Source organism: Furipterus horrens, unplaced genomic scaffold (assembly GCF_987537825.1).
Source record: "Furipterus horrens unplaced genomic scaffold, mFurHor1.1.pri manual_scaffold_9, whole genome shotgun sequence".
In the NCBI taxonomy this organism is placed as follows: domain Eukaryota; kingdom Metazoa; phylum Chordata; class Mammalia; order Chiroptera; family Furipteridae; genus Furipterus; species Furipterus horrens.
The window spans coordinates 6,212,841-6,233,096 of NW_028327179.1; the positions used below are offsets into that span (position 1 = coordinate 6,212,841).

The 20,256-nt window shown below is 49.3% G+C and overlaps 1 protein-coding gene across 1 annotated transcript in view; it reads left to right on the top strand.

Moving 5' to 3' along the window:
* Nucleotides 1-20,256, top strand: part of AOAH (acyloxyacyl hydrolase) — a 130,228-nt gene that overhangs the window by 92,827 nt on the left and 17,145 nt on the right. Inside the window, exons 14-16 of the mRNA XM_090287019.1 lie at nt 2,491-2,527; nt 3,297-3,371; nt 12,766-12,938. Of these exons, the coding sequence (XP_090143145.1) occupies nt 2,491-2,527; nt 3,297-3,371; nt 12,766-12,938 (285 nt within the window). The remainder of the gene's footprint in view (nt 1-2,490; nt 2,528-3,296; nt 3,372-12,765; nt 12,939-20,256) is intronic.

The window sequence follows — 20,256 nt, forward strand, 5'->3', positions numbered from 1 at the left end:
GCCATCTCCCGACATGACTCCAGGTGTAGAGAGTGGCACAAAACATTGCCTCAGAAGAAATCCCCTAGTTCTCACTCTCAAGGTGGGAAAAGGGTCTCCTGGCAATGACAGTGACACCAGTGGGGACCTGCAGGGGCCTAACATTCTGAGGGGGTGGGGGACTGCCTCTCCAATGGCAAGAGGGTGCAGCAGGCAAATCCTCCTGCCGATTTTCTCACTGCGCTCCCTTGGCTTGGTCCTATCAAGAGTGAATTCGTGGGACGTGCACAGCAGAGTTAGGAAATGAAAGCTGGGGCTTTAGGACCAAAGAGGGAAGCACAGGAACCAGAAAGCACCAAGGAGATTTTGGGGGTGAGAAGCAGCCACATCGAGTTGTATATAAACTCCTGGGCTTCCCTCTAAGCTGTACAGGAGGGTCTGACCCTCAATGGCATGGAGACTCTGAGGACTGAACATAGACACAGACCGCTGCCCAGGTCCCGGACTGGCCACGCAGCGGCCCAGACACGAGCAGACCCAAACAGCACTACAAAGGCTTTGAGAAGGCGACAGACATTGGCATCAGGACCTCACAGAGGCCAGTTAGAACTTGCCACCCACGCCTCCAAGACAGACATGCAAGACTCAGCATCTCCTCACGTCCGAGAGGCCCAGAATATTCCACCACGCATGGTGCAGACTTTGTGCCTTCTCACTCTGGCTTTCCTTCGGGTCAGGTCTCACGTTTGTGTGTTACGTACTTTTCCTTAAAGAGGATCCCCCGAATTACTGAAGCTTCGCATCTCAACCGCTGGGCCTGCCCTCGTCCGAGTCAGGTGGTTGTAACAGAGATGGCAGGAAACTAGAGCTTTGCCTCCAAGTCGCGTGTAAAAAGCACCAGGCATTTTATTGGGATTTAATGAACCAGTTCTTACCCTGGGCCTTCAAGGAAGGAAACACCAACATTTCCCTTGGTATTGAGCTCAACACTGCTTCTTGAGGACTTCTCTGAATCCCTAACACTTTATGTTTATTACTTGTTTAATAACTATATGCTTCTTAAGAATAAGGACTATATCTTCTTTTTTACTGATATGTCCCCAGAACCTGTTACAATGTCTGGTACATTGTAAGGACTTACAACGAAAGGGGGATTAAGAAGAGAAAGTGAAGCAGAAATTACATAAACTAATTACACAGTCTCAAAACACTGAACTTCCCAAGAGGAAGTGGAAAATTCTGGAAGGAGCAATAGCTTTGGAGCAAAGAAAATTCAGAGCTCACATTATAAACACCCGCCAGAAAAAAGACATTTGGGCAAAGAAGAGTAGGCACCTCCTCTCTCCTTGAGTGGACATTTGTGACTGCTATTTTTAAAGCCACCACAGCAGGTGCCACTGGCCTGCTGTCCTTGTCCTGAGCAGCAAAGGGGTGTGGGTGGAGTGGATGGGGGGATGGGCTGAGCAGGCAGTGTGCCATGACTGGTTTTTATTTTCCTTTCCTCAAGCTCTGTGGGCAATCTACACCTCGAATTCCCAGCTGTCCTCTGGATGAGGAGGAAAGTTATTGGCCTGACCTGGCCCTCAAGCTTTCACTAGTTTCCATCTCTCATTAAGACACAAACCGAAGAGTGAGAATGAAACACCTCTGATTTATTATCTTACTGAAAAGGGGAAGTGTGGTCCTGGGGCTGGAACTGAACCAAGGGCCCAGGCGATGAGATGAGGAGCCGCCGTGGGTACCAAGCCAGCACGTGGGGGCCGCCCTCTGTCCCCACCCTCCTGAGAACAAGAGGGAGCCATCTAACACCCAGAAACCCTTCAAGTCTCTACGTTTAGGATTCAGTTTGGCGCCTTCTCTGAACAGAGTTGAGAGGCTCAAATCCACTGGGTTTTCCTCTTTTCCAGCACTGGGGTTGGACCTGCACTGAACCTCACAGCAGTCAGTATCAGTTATGTGTCTACCCACAGATGCCACTGCACAGGGATAGAGGCCGTGACCAATGCACCTGTTACTTCTCCAGTCTGCCAGGCACATGGCGGACGCTCAACAAATGGATGGAGAGGGTGAATGAATACATGCACGTGAGAGGAACTGGCTGCTCTGAACTTGTATGTTTGTGTGCTTATTTAATGATACCCTGCCTCACTATACAAAGGCAATGAAGGCAGAATGGCAGTTCCTCAAAAAGATTAAACATAGCATGACCATGTGGAGCAGCAATGTCATAGGTGTATACCTAAAAGAATTGAAAGTAGGGTCAGGCAGCATTAGTCAAAACGGCCAAAAGGTGGGAACAACCCCAGTGCCCGTCAATAGATAAATGGACAAACAAAATGTGTATGAAATGAGAGTTGCAGGGTGAAGTTATTCCCATCTGCACGATGGTGTGGAAGACCTCTGACTGCACAATGATGCTTCTTCCGTGATTTCAGACAACCACACTCTCACACTCAGTGTGTTGAATTGCACTCACTGACATTAATTATTTTCTTAATTTTAATTATTCAGGTGCATCTTCCCAAAACCTGGAGCGATTTATAGAAAGGTAAGTGGAAGAGGGACATAAGAAGTTGGTTTTAGATTGAGCTTCTCGTTTCTAAAAATGAATGAAAACTCTGTTGACACCCTGTCATTGCTTGTGTTGGGTATCAGTAGCTTGTTAGTCACTCTGAAAACACAGGGACGTTACCCCTTCTTGGGTCAGCGAGCGTTGGAAGTGTTAATTTGCATATGTCCTGAAAGAAGGATCATAAAAATACATACAAAGTGGGAGAAACCTAGATCTGGCCAAAGTATCTGAAAAAGACCAAGAGGATGATTTCATATTCCTGTTTAAGAATGAGAAAACAATCTTGTGCTCATTTTGGGCCTAAAATTCAGAAGCAAGGGTCTGGGTGCCCAGAATGGCAACCCTGGGCAACCCTGGATTTTTCAAAGTTGACTGCAGGTCCACAGGATGTCTTCTGAACCTGGGTATACATAACCCAGGTAATTCACCTGTGTTTATTGATGACGAAGGCTGGGAAAGACGCTAGGAAGATGGTCACATGTCCCCCTGCTGGAGACTTCATGCCACCCTTCAGTTCTATACGTTTATGGGTTCTTTCCCTAACAGGAAGTAGAATAGAGATTCTAGAGAGGAAAGGGAGAGATGGGAATGGTGATAAGTAGAATGAAAGAAAAATAGCAAAATGGTCCCCAGAGGGCGGTCACCCAAAGATTCTTTCACAGGCCTCGCCTGTGGTGTTGCTTACAAAGCTAGGCTTCCATGTGTTTGACCTTCAGACTCCGTGACTCCGTCTGTGGCTTCTCAGTCTGTCTAGGGACCCACTGTTGGACCAGCCGGCTATTGTCATATACGCCATGATCGGAAATGATGTCTGCAATGGGTGAGTTCTGAAGAAAGGAGGTTTCGAAAACTCTTTGACCCTGGGTTTCCCCCTTCACCCCACTCCACTCCAACAACCTGCTGCTGAGTTAAATCTCTCTGTCTTCACAAGTCCTAGAGGCATGTGAAATCAACAGAACCAACTCATAAAGCTGAGAGACCCTTTTAAAACACATCCGATCCATTAATTCTTTGCTCTCATTCGCAACAAATGGGCGTGGCAGGTCCTATCAGTTCTGACTTACGTCACAAGAAATAGGCTTCTACCAGCCAAGAATCCAAGATTGAGAGTCATGACTCCTTTAAATAAAACAAGGCAGAATCACAGCCACCCCATAAGAACAGCCTTCTCTCTCACACTCTCACACACATACTCGTTGGTAGAGACGCCACAGACTTCAAGCATTTGCAAAGAAACTACACATATTTCACGGCCAATCAGTCCTATTTACAACCAGGGCCCATAGAAGAAAGTCGTTTTGCTAGCCTGCTAATATCAGGAGTGATTTCAAAATGTTGAGTGCCTTCATTCCCCCCACAACATTTTGGAAGATTTCTCAAAATCTGTGTGTCCCCTAAGAATATGCTGCATATGTGAATACCATCTGTCCTGTAATTGTGGCCAAAAAACAATTTTTTTAAGTGACATCAGATCTCCACTTTAGAAAACAGTAAAGTAGAGCCGAGGAGGTTACATGACTTGTCGAACTGATTGATTAATGACAGAGCTGGACTCCACCCTAAGTAATGCTAGAGCAGGGATGCCTGCTCACAGGTTGGCATTTGCTTTCCCTCACTTCACAGTGAAACGTTGTTATGTGTTTGCCCTCGAGGACACCTCCACAAGAGCCTAGAACTCTTACAGTGAAGGAGGTGTAGACCTAATCAGCGCAGTGAGTTCAGGGCAGGGGATACCACGCTGTGGCCAGAAATGCTTACGTGCCAGACCCTGCCTTGGCATCCCCCAAAGTGAGTTTATTGCTCTCCCTAGAACCCCAGTTCTTCCCAGGCTATATACTGGGGACCCAAGTCCCAACCTCTGTGATGAATCACCTGGAACTTGACGGTAAATAGCAAATAGGCCCTAAACCTGCCACGAGCCCAGAGCCACGCCACTTGCTATTCCATCTCACCCCCACAGCAGCGCAAAGAGGCGAGTATAACTGTCCCCATTTTACAGATGAGGAAACTGAGGTTCTGCAAGGTGAAGGAACTTGCTTATCCTGCCATTGAGCATTGAGCAGCCAAGGTGAGAGCCAAGTGAGGTTCTTCGATGAACTTCTGTGCTCTTCCCTACAGTTCACACTTGCCTGGTTTGCTTTCCTTCATGCATTTATTTTTAAAGTAGGCGTTGAGCACCTGCAATGTGCTGGCCCTGGGATACACTGGCAAAGAGGCCACCACCCATGACCTCAAGCCACTTCTGGAAGGAGAAGCATTGAGCCTTGGCCTCCAGCCCTATCACAAAACAAAACAAACCTGGACTTCCAGCCAATATGGAAGCCTAGAGACATGCTGCGTCTCCCTCCACAACTAAGAAGGAACACAACTACCTCAAAACTAGAAACAACCAGAAGTTCCAGAAACTCGAGCTGCATGGAAGGCCAACAAACAAAGACATAAAGAAGAAATACTCACCCTGACAGGTAGGAGGGGCGGAGAGGATGCGGTACGGTGGCGGCAGCAGCAGTGGCAGCAGCAGGCTGCTGGAAAGCACAGTCACAAGTTTTAAAAATTGGGAGGGACACCTGGGGAGCATTCACAGCTCCTCAACAGACCACACAGCTCATGGTCCCAGCACAGGGAAAATCAAGCCTCATTGCTTCTGACTGTGCAAACCAGTGGGGGTTGGGATGGAGGCAGAAACTGCCAGTCTCTCAGCAGAGTCCGCTTGTTTAAAGGGCCCCCACGGTCCTAGAACATCCACAGACCCACCCACTCTGGGAACAATGGCCAGGGCAACAGCTAGAGAGGCGCCAGTCCCATATGGAAGTGGGAGAAGTGCCTAGAAAAGGGGAAAGTGCTGAGCAAGCAACATTGTTCCCTCTCAGACCCCTCCCCCACATACAGCACCACAACGTGGTGAAACCGGTCAACCTGTATGACGAATCCCTAAGGCTCCGCCCCTTACAACATAACAGGTGTGACAGCTCTACCTAAGACACAGAGGCAAAGAAAAACAGGATCCTGTCAAGTTGAGGAGACAGAGAAGTATGGCCCAAAAGGGGAAATGGATCAAGGTTCCAGTAGGAGAACTAAGCGACGAGGAGATAGCCAACCTCACAAACAAGAAGATAGCCAACCTAACAGACGAGGAGATAGACAACCTAACAGATGCAGAGTTCAAAACACTGGTGATAAAGATGCTCACAGACTTGACAGATATGCTTAAGTATGGTAAATGCATAAGGGAAGAAGTGAAGGCTATGCTAAATGAAACGGAGGAAAATCCACACAAAACCAATGGTGAAGGGAAGGAAACTGGGGTTCAAATCAATGATTTGGGACATAAGGAAGAAATAAATAGTCAACCAGTACAGAATGAGGAAACAAGAATTGAAAAAAATGAGAGGCTTAGGAACCTCTGGGACAACTTTAAATGTGCCAGCATCCAAACCATAGGGGTGCCAGAAGGAGAAGAGGAAGACCAAGAAATTGAAAACTTATGTGAGAAAATAATAAAGAAAAACTCTCCAAATTTGGCAAAGGAAATAGACATAAAAGCCCAGGAAGCACAGAGAGTCCCAAACAAGCTAGAGCCAAAAAGGAACACACCAAGACACATCATAATTAAAATGCCAAAAGTTCAAGATAAAGAGAGAATCTTAAAAGCAACAAGAGAAATGCAGAGAGTTGCCTACAAAAGGGTGCCTATAAGACTTTCAGCTGATTTCTCAAAAGAAACTTTGCAGGCAAGAAGGGACTGGGAAGAACTATTCAAGGTGATGAAAAGCAAGGACCTACAACCAGGATTACTCTATCCAGCAAAGCTAACATTTAGGATGGAAGGGCAGATAACGTGCTTCCCAGACAAGGTAAAGCTAAAGGAGCTCATCATCATGAAGCTGTTATTATATAAAATGTCAAAGGGACTTACTTAAGAAAAGAAGATCAAAATTATGAACATTAAAATGACAACAAACTCACAACTACCAACAACTGAACCTAAAAAATAAAAACAAAATCTAACTAAGCAAACCAGAACAGGAACAGAATCATAGGTGTGGGGATCCTTTGGAGGGTTATCAGCTGGGAGGGGGAAGGGGGAGAAATGGGGAAATGGTGCAGGGACTAAGAAGCATAATCAGATGGTAAAAATAGACAGGGGGAAGTTAAGAATAATATAGGAAAGGGTGAAGCCAAAGAACTTATATGTACGACCCATGGACATGTACTAAGGGGGGTGGGATTGCTGGAGGGAAAGGGGGTACTGGGCAGAGGGGAGCAAAGGGAAAAAAATTGGGACTACTGTAACAACATAATAAAATATACAAAAAAAAAAAAAAACAGAACAAGCCTGCAGGTGCCGCTCCAGCCTCTGGGTCATGCTCTGCCAGAGGGGACAGAAGGCAGACTAGTTCTCCTGAGCAAAGGACACCTGCAGAAAGAGGCACTGACTCTGACACTCAGAGCCCTGAAACTGCCCTTTTGCAGCAGAATCTGCTTACCCAGGGGCCCTTTCAGCCGGGCCCGCTTTGCCTTTTCCGAAGAGCCAAGGGCAGGCAGCTATCAGCCAGAGACGTGTGCCAGCCTCCCTCCTCTGCCTCCCCCGCCCCCCGCCGGGATCTGGGCAGAGCAGCAGCAAGCATTTGGGTGAAAGAACGGAGCTGGCAGTGTGGGAGGTCCCTGCCGTGCCCACTTTGCAGCATCCTGTGGAGGGGTTAGAAAAATAAAGGCAGATGGCAGCTACACCTCCCCATCTGCCAAAACGTCAAGGTGGAGCAGATAACCCAAAACGAGCAAAGTGACTTCATAAAAAGCTCACGCCGGCAACGAGTTGCATAAGAAGTCCCTCCTGGAACAAGTTCGAGGACACGTGCGTGATCTCTCCTTTTCTGGGATGCCGGTGATGCCGGCTTGCTCCTCCTGACATAATGCAATCATGCGCCTCTTTGCCAACCTCTGAACTCATGCAGTTACTCAGTCAACTCTTGTTAAGTGAATGAAGGTCATGACTGGAAGATGGTTTTAGGGTCCGGAATTCAGGAAACAAGACCATACAGGGGAACCAATGCATCTCATTGTAACTGAACTCACTTTGGCCTAAGCCAACCCAGCTCCCCTGGGCTTCTCAGAAGCTCCGGACTGTGAGTGATACAGAAGGAGAGAAGGACAGAAGGACCCGGGCGCATGTGCGTGAGCTCCAGCAGCAGATCCTGGGGCGCCAAGGCCAGCAGCGGGGGGGGGGGAAAGGGAGGGGCCTTCAGGCCCTCAAGTCATCAGGGGTGACGACAAGGGTTCCCCAGCCTCCCAACACAACTGCACCAAAAAGAACATTGTAGTTGCTAGAAGTGGGATAGAATTACAAAAGCATCTCACACCTGCCACAGAAGTCGACAGGGTTCCGTTCTCCACAGGGGAGCTAGACGTGATCAATTCTACATTTTTTACTGAATACAGAGAGCCAGGGCCACCCGACACGGTTGTCCTTGTGCCCTGGGCTCCCAGCAGTTTTTTTCTGCAATGACAGTGTTTCCGAGTCTCCCCCAACCCCCACTCCGGCCTGGCAGCTACCTGATCAGCACTGTAGGAAGAGAAGTCAGGCAAGGGGCTGACCCGAGGCGCCTGCTCCGCCCGGAGACAATCCATTTCACCCAAGCAAATGGTAGAAACCTGCCGGGGGGGTGGGGGTGGGGTGAACAGGACTGTGCTCAGAGGAATTCTCTGGCTCAGCCTCCTCCATCCAGGCACCAAGCACCGAGGCCACACCCACTTTTAGGGGACCCAGGATCTCAATGCATGGGGTAATGCAAGTGCAGAAGTCCCCACCCCATTCCCAGACTGTGTCAAGATGCCTCTTGGAGGGGGCTGGGCGGGAGGTAAGCCCTGTGATCACAGCTGGCTGGCCCGAAGAAAAGGGCTTGTTCTCTCACCAGGGGTTCGGAAAACCCAAACGCTGGCTGTGGGTGAGGCCTAAGCACTCAGTAAGGGTACGTCTCGGGCTGTGGCTCTGGTTCTAGAAAGTGTCTTCCACAGCGGCTGTCTGCCTTCTTCCCTGACAGGGGCACATCTCTCTGGCCCTGGCCGGGGGAAACCTGGCTGGAAGACCCGCCTGAGTGAGGAAAAGATCACAGGCCTGCACCCACATCAGGGGGGGTACTCAGCATGATCAGACACAATCCATTAGGGCAGGAACAGCCTCTGAGCCACCCAGGGGCGAGGCACGTGTCTGTTCCGGCCAGCCCTGTGTTCCTGGCGTGCATGAGAGTGCAGGGGTGGGCACCCACTTCTCAGTCCCTCTTCTGCCCCCCGCGCCCCGTATGTGCCCCAGGCTGGCTCTCAAATTTCTTCTCTGGAAGCTCGGCAACCCCCCCACCTCTCCATCTGAGTGACTGGCCTGAGCTCGCTGGCGTGTGAGGGGGCGCAGGGCACCGGAGTGGGCAGGCAGGCGTGGGTTGACGAAGTGGGCCTGACAGTGACTCCAGGACCCCTGGGTTGAAAAGGGTCAGGTAGTCGCAGCTCAGCCCATCAAGGAAGGCCTAGGAGGGGGGTCTCCAAACCACTGGCACTCTTTGGTCTCCAGAACATTCCGGCGAAGCCCCCTTAACTGTCCTCAGAGGAAAAAGAGTACACAGGTCAGAGGCATGGCTAACTTTCCAGGGACAGAGTCAGATGTCACTTTCTATGACATCCTGAAGGGGCCGCCCACCCCGTTTGCCCCTGCCCGTTAGACGATCTCACTGACCCAGGGGTGTCAATCATGCAGCCGCACACACGGGGGCACCTGGGGGATGGCTCGTGAGCACCACGAGGCTCCCATTTGAGTCCCCTGAGTAATCAGCCACTGAGGGTCACGCTTGCTCAGCGTGTGGGGTGCCCTTTTCATGAGTACCAATTAGCTCAGATTCTTTGTCTATCATCAGGGCTGAGACTCTGGCCACAAAATAATCATTAAGTAGGGACTGGGGAGACTTGCTTGGTAGTATCTGGCCTTGGTGTGGTTGAAGAGACTCCACTGGGCATAACTGCTTTGTGCCAGTGCCGGTGCTCTTGTATCAGCAACAGAAAAAACAAAAACATAAAAATGAGGTGCCAAGGCAGAAGTCACTGGGCAATGTGCAGGGGCTTTACTGATGACAGAGGACAGAACGCAGCCCCCCAGCCTGCTCTCACGTCACGCCCACTTCTGCACACCAGGCACGCCGTGTATGTAAAACCTGCTCACTCTGGGGGGGCTCGCCTGGTCTGAATGAACCCGCAAGGCAGCACAGATCTCCCCACAGACTCAGGTCCTTCTAGAGCTCTGTGCACGTATGCACATCAAGCCAAGGCCCCACCTGCCTTCTGCCCCCAGCAGGTAGAAGCAGCCTCTTCTCGAATCCCGTGAGTCCTTTGTATGCAGAGCAGGGAGACTAGTGTTCAGGACATACTGTAATTTTTCCCGAGGTAACAAAACACCAATTTAGCATTCTGTTCTATTGGGTTGGCCCCAAAATGTGTTTTTTTCCATACAATGGCTCTAGTAGCATTTCGTTCTCTTTAACTTCATTTGAAACAATTTTGTTAGATTATAGTGTGACAGCTGTCATATGAGTGTGCATTTTAAAGAATCATAATTGGTGAATTTTTGTGTAGCCATTTTAATATTGAAGATGAGAAAAAACATGCAACATTTTTTGGCATATGATGCTTTATTTCAAGAAAGGTAAAAATGCAACTGATACGCAAAAATAAAAGATGTGTGCAGTGTCTGTAGAAGGTGCTGGGACTGATCGAAGGTGTCATAAGTGGTCTGTGAAGTTTCGTGGTGGAGATTTCTCACTGGATGATGCTCCACGGTTGAGTAGACCAGTTACAGTTGATAGCGATCAAATCGAGACATTAACTGAGAACAATCAATGTTCTTCCACACAGAAGCTAGCCAACCTACTTAAAATATCCAATTCAATGAAGTTATTGGTAAAAATGAAAAACGTGTCTTTTATTTTACAGAAAAAAAAAAACCATACAGACTTTTTGGCCAACCCAATACACGCTGGCATTTCTTCAAATGGAACAAGTCCCTCCCTCCCTTCCTCCTTCCCTCCCTCCCTCCCTCCCTTCCTCCCTGTCTCCCTCCCTCTCTCCCTCCTTTCCTTCCTTCTCTCCTCCTTCCTTCCTTCCTGATAGTCCAAGCAACCCAGTACGTAGTTTAGAAGCACAAACACCAATCACAGCTAACTTCTTACTGGCTACCCAAAAACACTAGGCTTGCTCTGCCTCTTTCTCTGTGTGGGTACATGCTGCCTGTCACAGACTGGCCCTTGTGATCCTCTTACCTGTGGATAGCAGCAATTTGGGAAGTGATTTTATTTGAAGTAGGTATCAGGGAAATGACATAAAATTATGTTTTCTACCCCTCCCATTAAAGCTTAAGTGGAGTCCAGCGTTCCTCCTTTAGAAAGGATAATGAAAATGATATGGGAATCTGTTTTATTTATATATTTTTCTCTAATTACAAAGTAACATCTGTTTTGAGAAGTTCAAATAATACAGGGCTTAGGAAGTGAAAGTTTCCCCATAATCGCTCCCTGCTACCCCACTACGATGCTACAAGTGAACCAATCATGAGAGTTTATTTGTTTTACACACTTATTAATACTCATTCAATGAAATATTATGCTTAATGCTCTGCCGAGCAACGCTCAGCATTTCTTGGTTTGTGGCCACAACGCTCCAGTCTCTGCCTCCACATTCACATGGCCTTCTTCCCTGTGTGTGTCTGTGCGTCCTCTCCTCTTCTTACAAGGACACTAGTCATTGGACGTAGGCCCACCTGAATTCAACACAACCTCATTTTAACTGATGACATCTGCAAAGACCCTATTTCCAAATATGATCACATTCTGAAGGATGCTATTCAACCCATTTCAGGGTCACACAGCAAGCTTGGAACATTAAGGACTCAAATAGAACACAACGTATATATATCATTGTTTCATTCGGTTTAACATCAGGCAATTCAGAGCCTAGAGGGTAAATGAAAACCTTAGAGTGTTTATGTTCCCAGGTTAATGCAGGTTAGTATCTTAATGTGAACTTGAAGTGCTCCTGTGTGTACCAAAGCCAACTAGGTAAAAAAAAATGGACCATAATAGATTTACATATCAAAGCCAAAACGTATTCTAGCATCCATATTTATACCTTGCCTTTGAAACAGAACTTGAAAATAAAGGAGTTTAAATGTAACTTTCAATGATGTATTTCTAGAAGACACTTGCATATTCCTTATTTTGTCTCTTTCCAACCCAAATGAAAAAGAGTCCACCAGCTTAAGTTCAAAATATGTCTGATTGAGGCTAAAATTTTATTTCTTCTGGCTCCCTTGTGATTTCCATCTTTGTCTTAAATTCTTAGATTTTAGGCCGATGCTCTTCTAAGTACTTACAAAACTTTCTTTTTCTGTTTTCACTAACTTTCACGAAGCAAGAAAAATATGATTTCAAATTTCAAATATGGTCCATAGAACACAAGCACCACTACCAAGAGGAAAGCAGTGGTGCCAGTGAAATTGCCTGCTGGCAGAGAGCATCGCAGGGGGACAGCCAGACACAGCAGTCCATCAGGAAATTCACGAAAGCTCAAATTCAGCATAGAACAGACGGACACATTGTGGGCACATAATGTAACTTCATTTCTCCGTGACATTCTGTTTCCCTCACTGCAATATAGGTGGAAAGTTTTAAAGACCAAGTTACAGACCTTGCAGTGTCCAATAAATAATAATCCATACCAGACTCCTTTCATTCCATTCACTGTGTATATCAGTCAGGTTAGGTGAGGTTATGCTGCAGGAACAAACAGCCCCTAAAATCTCAGGAGCATAAAGCAACAAACATTCATGTCTCACTCGCACTACATGTCCATCAAAAGTCGTCACGTGACTGTTCCAGGACTCATAACTGCTGTCTAGGAACATTGCCCACATCCATGGCAAAGAAAAAGAGCTTTCTAGAGACTCTTATACCACCAGATATGACATATGTCACTCCCTCTCACAACTCATTCCCCAGACCAGTTACATGGCTCACCCAACCACACGGGAATCAGGAAGCCAGAAATGTTTTTCAAATAGCACCAATAACCACCGCATGGTTGGGAGGTGGAAGGTAGAACTTCAGGGGACAGGTATTTTGTATTTGCATGTACCTATCCTTGGCATTGAGTAAGATATTTTCTGTTTCTTTTCCCAACAGGAAGACTGACCCAGTCCCAAAAATGACCACTCCTGAGCGATTCTATTCCAAGGTCATGGAGACTCTGAAGTATTTACATTCCCACCTGCCGAATGGCAGCCATGTTATTTTATACGGCTTACCAGACGGGACCTTTCTCTGGGATAACTTGCACAACAGATATCATCCTCTCGGTATTGCTTTGACGCTACTTTACTCTCTAACCATGTTACTATGTCAATGTATATATATAATTCATATCATGTAGGAAAACACCAAAAAATGTCTTCACAGTACATGAATCAAATGACGAAGGGGAGTGCCCCCAGGTGCAGGAGCTAAAGGTCAGTCTCCAAAGGTGGGAAATCAGATCCAAAGCCAGGAAGGACAGACGTATTTAATGAAGAATTAAGACAAATTGAAAGGTCAGAGTTGAAGTCAGGAAACTCCTTTAACTGAAGGTGAACTCTAGAATGCGCTGGGGAAGCCCAAACAAGAGATGGGAACCCTCCATAGAGTCAAAGGGAAGGATTTCTCAGGATCTCAATGGTAAGTGCCCCCTGGAGGCCAAGTCGAATTCTGTAGACTGCAGTCCTCCAGAGGACTGGCGCCCTCCTTTGACACTCCCTTGGAGTCCTTGGCTCTGAAATGATTCAGCGATCCCCAGAAGTTTCTATTAGCATCTATTAGTACATTGTAGACGCGGTAGTAATTCACGTCAGGAAGGGTTGCTGTGCTGGTCCGTAGAGCACTTCAGTGAGGTCCATGTTTTCAGTCATTCCATCGAACGGATGAAGAACGGAAGTCTCGGTGAGGTTCGATAGCTTGCCAAAGGTTGCGTAACTCATTGTAAAGTAAGCTAGGGGTAGCATGGCTCTTCTTTCTGTGTTTTGGAGGAGAATGTCTTTTCAAAAAACGCATTGCCAATTATGGGCCAGGCACTGTTCTGGGCCCTGAGTAACCCAGCAGTGAGCATAACGGTCAAAAACCCCAGTCGACATAAGGCTTATATTCCAGTGGGGAAAAAGATTCCAAAAGCATGTCAGAGGAGGCTAAGTGTTATGGCAGAAAATTCGGGGGAGCGGGGTGCTCTCCCCTCAGCCCATATTGACAGCACCTGGGCCAGTCTGTCATTCAAGGGGGCCCCCTTCTCTGATATGGCCGTAGCCACCTCCTTATACCAACCCAAGGAAAGATGTGCTGGAGGTCCAAGCAGGTTCTTCTGAGCCAGGTGAGCAAGTCAAAGGGGAAGACCTCAGGCTCCTTGCGCAGTGCCGTCCTCAGGAGGGCTTTCTTCCTCTTGCACACGTAACTTTTCTGTGTCTCCTCAATCTCCTCCTGTCCCCCTCCTGCACTCCTGTTGAAGCCAGCCGCCCCCCACCTCCCTCAGGGAGTCCTCCCCCTCCCTACATGGGAAAAGGACAGGGGCTCTCAAAGGGCTTGGGGCGGGGGGACAAGAGTAGACACCCACACCCCAGGCTCCTCCCCAGTGAGACTGAGGTCATTTCCTCTGCAGCTAAGAAATGTGCCATAAACGTCACTGTTATCCAAGGGAAACGCTGCCCAGCACATTCCTCCTGTTCACGCAGCTTTCACCGCGCCCCTTCGAGGTGACAATGGGATCACACATTGGAGAACTTGACTCCATCCTGGGCCACCTTGGACACATGAAGGACAACCACGTGGGCCGAGATGCCTCTTTGAGCCGCTGGCTGTGAACACTGCAGTTCCCCCAAGAGATGTTTTCAAATTCCTAACTTTCTCCCACTCAGCAATGCTTGGGGCTGGGAAGCTGGGGGCGGGGAAGACGTACTTCCGATTCACTGTATCCTACCCAGAAGAACTTGACTTTGGGTGTTCTGACTTTACATTTCATTCTCTTTCCACGAACCCCCGTTCCACGGCCTCTATAAATTCCTTCAGATGCACCACACTGTCCACTTGACTTGACCACAGCACGTAACAACGACTCCACGCAGTTTGGAAGGGAGGCCACTGGCTCTCACTCAGAGGCAGCCCACCCACCCCCACCCATTATCACAGCTGGTGGGGTGGGGGGCACTACCAGCACTTATTGGGTAGAACCCAGGGATGGCCCTAAACATCCTACCATGCCCGGGACAGCCCCCCACAACCAAGAGTGTGCAAGATTGAGAAACTCCTCTAGGCTTTGCCTTGTCCTCAAATGGCCTCTCTCCAGCTGCTAGTCAGGCACTAGCATTTCACCTCCCAAAACAGGGAGAACAAAAAGATGCAACCAGTTTGTTCTATATAAACAACCCTTTTAAAAAAAATCCAATTAGGGAGAAGGATGAAACCCTCAAAAATGTGGTTAATGTTTTTAAGTTATTATTCATTTCCTAAATTATCCCTGCTGCCTGGTTGCCATGGGAAATAAATCATGAATTCCTCAATGAAGCATCAGGGTCCTTCACAGACAGAGGAAGCAGGCAGGATTTACCAGCTCCCCCCTGCCCCTTTTGGCAGGCACACAGCTCACGTAACACAAAAGGCTTGTGGAGAGGGCTGCTACCTTCGCACTGTCTCTGTCCTGCTCCTGCTGCAAATCCCATCTTTGGACCTTTGTGTTCCCAGGTTAATGCTGGGCCAACCTCTGGGTTCAGCTGCTCTGCATAGATTAGGATGGATCTCATCCTAATCAATAGAAAACACCCTACTCTGATTCCCAAAGCCCTTGTGTAAGCAAATGCAGGGGTCATTCCTATTTATTTCTGTCTTTGAGCCTAGAAGCACGATGATGATACTCTTTAGACCCAGGTAGACAACCTTAAGGGTTAGGAAAGAGTTCTGGGAGTGGAAGTGGCTGGGGAATTACCCCTGGATCCGTAATTCAGTCTCTCATGCCTCAGGAGGATGAAAAGAACTCAGCCTGACTGTCCATCAAAGACAAGGTTGAATGTCAGGGCATCAGACCAGCAGGTAACAGGCCCAGAGCAAGAACAGGCTCCCAGCTCACTCCTGACCGGAGGAGGGAGTGATGAACCCCAGGACCTGTCCTCTTCAGCCATGCTGGAGAGTCACTACGCAGTCAGGGTCTGGCCTTGAGGGCTGTGACAGTCCCACAGTCTCCACCAGTGATTTGAAATCCCAGGGAGAACGTATTGTCTTTTTGAGGCATTACCAGAGAGTAAGCCTCACACATTAGGATTCTACATACTCAAGATCTGTTTTTCCTTTTTGCATCCTCACCCAAGGATATGTTTTATCAGTTTTAGAGAGAAAGGAGAGAGAGAAAAACATCAAATGTGAGAGAGAAATATCAATCGGTTGCCTCCCATACGTGCTCCGGCTGGGGATCGAACACGCAACATTTTGGTGCAGGGGACAATGCTCCGACCGAGCCATCTGGCCAGGGCTTGACTCAAGATCTTTTGAGAAAGGTCGGCTTTGACCAGTGATGAGTCCTCTCAGGCCCAGCCTAGGAGGAAGGCAATCTTTCCATAAATATGTCTGAGATCCCTCTTAGGAGCTTTGGCAGGGTAAAGATGATACTAAGATGGAGATCTTGCTCTCAAAGGAGACAGCAGAGACAAGTCCCCTGGGAAAACCAGAATACAGATGCTGACAGTGAAATTACTGAGTGTCAATGACACTGGTCCAAGCCATAAGCATCCTGGGAGCTGTCCAAAGGGCACACCGTGGTCAAGGCGTCTGGGGTCGCTGGCTACCGTTGAGTGTGCACGTGGTACTTCCTTAAGGACCTCTGCTGCCAACCATCAACAGCACTTCATTTTACCCGGATGACTCTTCAACTTAAAACATACTGTACTTTAAAGTACATTGGGGTGTGCCTTGTATTTCACTACTGGCTCCCTCCCTGTCTAAATGAACGTGTTTTTGCTAGTTTTAGTAGTAGCTGGGAATGTAAAGAAAGCTAAACCCCCCACAATAGGACAGAGGGTATTTAGGTGTCCAGCTCCTTCTCTATAGAGACAGTCGCATTTCTTTGTCTACTTACAACTCTGAAGAGAAAAGAAATCTCAATTCTAGAGCACACACATCTGTCTTTAACAGCCCATGGCAAATACAGAGGGTGGTATGAAGTCTTTGCAGAGCAAAGGCCATGCCAGTCAACAGAACAGGCCGGCCCTCCCCGGGTTAAGTGAATGAAGGGAAAGTGGCCAATTCTCTTCAGTAGGGAGGTTAAGTAGAGTAACCAACCCACCACCCAGCTGTGCTGGGACTACAGCTTTCCCAGGAGATCCCTGTCCCCTAGTTATGCAAACCCTAATCTGCTGTGAGCCCTGGCTGGTTTAGCTCAGTGGATTGAGCGTCGGCCTGCGAGCTAAGTGTCGCTGGTTCGATCTTCCAGTCAGGGCACATCAGAGAAGGAAAACTCTGATTCCAAAAAACCTCCGCTGCCTTGCGGCATACCTCTTCAGGGGAAAGGCTAAGGGAGTAAACCCCGACAGAAAATCCGGAGCCGGAGTCCCTAAGGCGGTTTGACGTTGTAGTCAACACCGGCAACTCCTGCGGCGCACCTGAAGCCAAGCTGTATTGACTCCGTCTTTCCCTTGGATCCTTCAGCTGCGAAGAGAGGGGGGGTCTGCTGCATGGGCAACAGCAGACCCTCCATATCACCCTGCCCAGGCTCTGTAGCTTCAGTAGAAGCTACACCATCGTCTCTCGAGACGGACGGATGCCAACAACAAGTAGTACCCTAGATGGTATTCCACGGAGGTGTAGTTGATCTTTGTTGAAACCAGGCTTTTATGATGCCTAGAGTTTCAGTGATGGTCCCCGCATTAAATAAATACCAGAGTCCCTGCCTTAGAGAACTGCCAACGACGGGGTCACAAACAGCTGCTCTGGCCAGCTGGGGCTGAACCTGCCCTTTTACCTTCAGAGGGAGCACATGGCGTCCATGGGCCAGCACCTGGCCCCCCACGGCACCCCCACACACACACATGCCCCCCCCCTCACCGTTCCTGGTTACTGAGGGACAGTCCTTCTGCCTGTCCAGGTCACGGTTGACCAGCCTTGGGCACCAGGTCCCCCTGCTGACCAGGGAGCCACAGACACCTCTTTCCAGGCCGCACACGTCGGGAGGATCAGTCTTAATACTAGGGTTCCTCCGTAGGCAAAATGGCCATCAAAGTAAGAGGGATAGGGCCCTGGCTGCTGCGGCTCAGTGGATTGAGCGTCGGCCTGCGAGCCAAGTGTCGCTGGTTCGATTCCCAGTCAGGGCACATGACTAGGTCGCACATCAGGTCCCCAGTTGGGGGCGCGAGTGAGAGGCAACCACACAGTGATGTTTCTCTCCCTCTCTTTCTCCTTTCCCCTCTCTACAAATAAATAAATAAATAAATGAAAATTCTTAAAAAAAAATTAAAAAGTACAAAAAAGTAGGAGGGATAGAAGGTAACACCTAAAAAGAAAGAGTAAATGGCTGACAATGGCAATAAGAACTCTTTCCTTCTTCTCTTTAAAACCATAAGCCCATCGCAAGCACTTCCAACTGACCCCCCGTGACCAGCCCACAGCCCCACCCCCCACCCCCCAACAGGCAGAAACACCAGAGAGAAGGGAAACCATCGCTCTACAGCTTTCCCGGCTCCCCTTCCCCACACCTAACTCGCCCTTATCCTGCTCAGCAGACCTACCTGCTCACACTGGGCTTTTCCCTGCATCGAACTGGCCCAGTTGGAGCCAGCGCCAGAATGACAGGGAGACAGAGGGGACAGGGACAGGGACTGGGAGAAGGCTCCGAGGGAGGGCCCGCCTTGCGGTCTCATCCTAAAGTGTGTGCTGGGGCCTCGGCGGGAGGCCTGCGGGAAGAGGGGAGGCAGCCAGGATGAAGCGAGAGCCTGGCTGGGCTTATCCCACCCCCCAGCCCCCCACCCCCAGCAAGGGGAGCCAGCTCCAGTGTCCAGGAGCAGGGCCACCTCCAGTCCCTCTAGGTGTCAGAGCTTCCCAGGCCTGGAGGTAAGAGCGGGGAAGGTGCAGTGGTGCTGCTTACGGTCACGCTAAGGTGCCACCTCTGTCAGGTTGAAAGGACTTCAGCCCCTGAGCAGGGAGTGCTAGAGAAGACCCCTCTTAGGGAGAGGGGACTCATCGGGGCCAAGCAGGTGTCAAGGTCCCAGCCAAGCTATCTAAGGTCTATTACCAGGCCACAGCTCCAACAGAGGAACGAGGCGGAGGAAGGGAGGTTGTGGCCCCGGGCGGGAGGTGGGGGGTGGGTGGGAGCCACATCGCTGAGGCACATGGAGAATCCGAGGTGCAGAGCAGGCTGAAGGTGTCCCTGGCTGCAGCCGGGCTGTGCTGAGACAAGCAGGAACACATACAGAAAGGAGACAAATTACCAAAAAAAAAAAGCAGAGAAGCAGCCCAATGGTGGAAAGTGGCCTCTTGGAGAGAGCGGGCGCTCAGGGCTCCATGTTGATGGCAGCAAACGAAAGCAAAGGCCAAGGGGCTGGGATTCACGGGACATGTGAAGACACGGGCACCCCCGGGAGCAAAGGATGATGTCTGGCATGTCCCCAGGACGTTCACGGCGATCACAAGCCTGTACTTTTTCAGTCTGGGGATTCACTCAGGCGTACCGAGAGATAATATATTTTTCTTCTATGACAAGAAAATTGAGTCTCTCTCTCTCAGTCTAACTGATCTGGGGGATAAGTGAAAAATAAGACTTTTCCATCATCTTCAGTCTTTGTCTTCGCTCCGAGGTAGGGCCTATTATTTTCCTTCGTTGTTTTGAGCAAGAGAGAAGTGTTAATGAATAAGACATCAGTCACTCCCCCGTGAGATTTGGGAGAGCCTGGGTTTTGTGCTTCAGCCACAGCCAGAAAGTGGAATTGCCTCTGGGGGTGGGTGTGCTGGGGGGCAGGGACGAGAGGCGGGACCTGTGAGAGGGAAGAAATAAGTCCCACAGATGGTGCGTCTGCAGGGATGTTTAGAAAGGCTCTGGGCAAACTCACCTGCGGCGCGCATCACCTTTACTTGCAGGTACCTCTTTAACCTGCACCAAAAAATAAGTATGGGGCATGTCTACTCCTTAGGGCTCAATCAGTAAGATCCGCTGGGCCGTGCAGGGACGTAGTGTGCTGGCCTCCCACCTCCAGTGGCTGCCCAAGCCGGTGGCGAGGCCTCCAGTTGACCAAACTACAGAGCCTTCCAGTCACTTGCCATGTCCTGCCTGGTCCTCACCGGGGATACTCGGGTCAGACCTGGGTGTCCTAAACTGGGAAAGGAGGGTTTGTCAACTGCCACCTTGAATGCTCTCTGTGCCCCCGAAACTTGGCATTTCATACTGTTGCCAGGAGAAAGCAGCTGCTCGCAAAGGCCATCACGAGTGATGCTCTGGCCTGTATGGTGCCCTCCAGAGCAGGCGAGGCTCTGCCCCAGCCCACGCCGACAGTTCAAGGAGGAAGTCAGCTCCTGAGGCCCCTCCCCAGCTCCAGCTCTGACTTTCAAGGGGGCTCAGAAAGAAGGGGAGCCCAGACATTCTTCAAGAGCCACGCCAACAGAAACATCAGGGAGGGTCCTCGG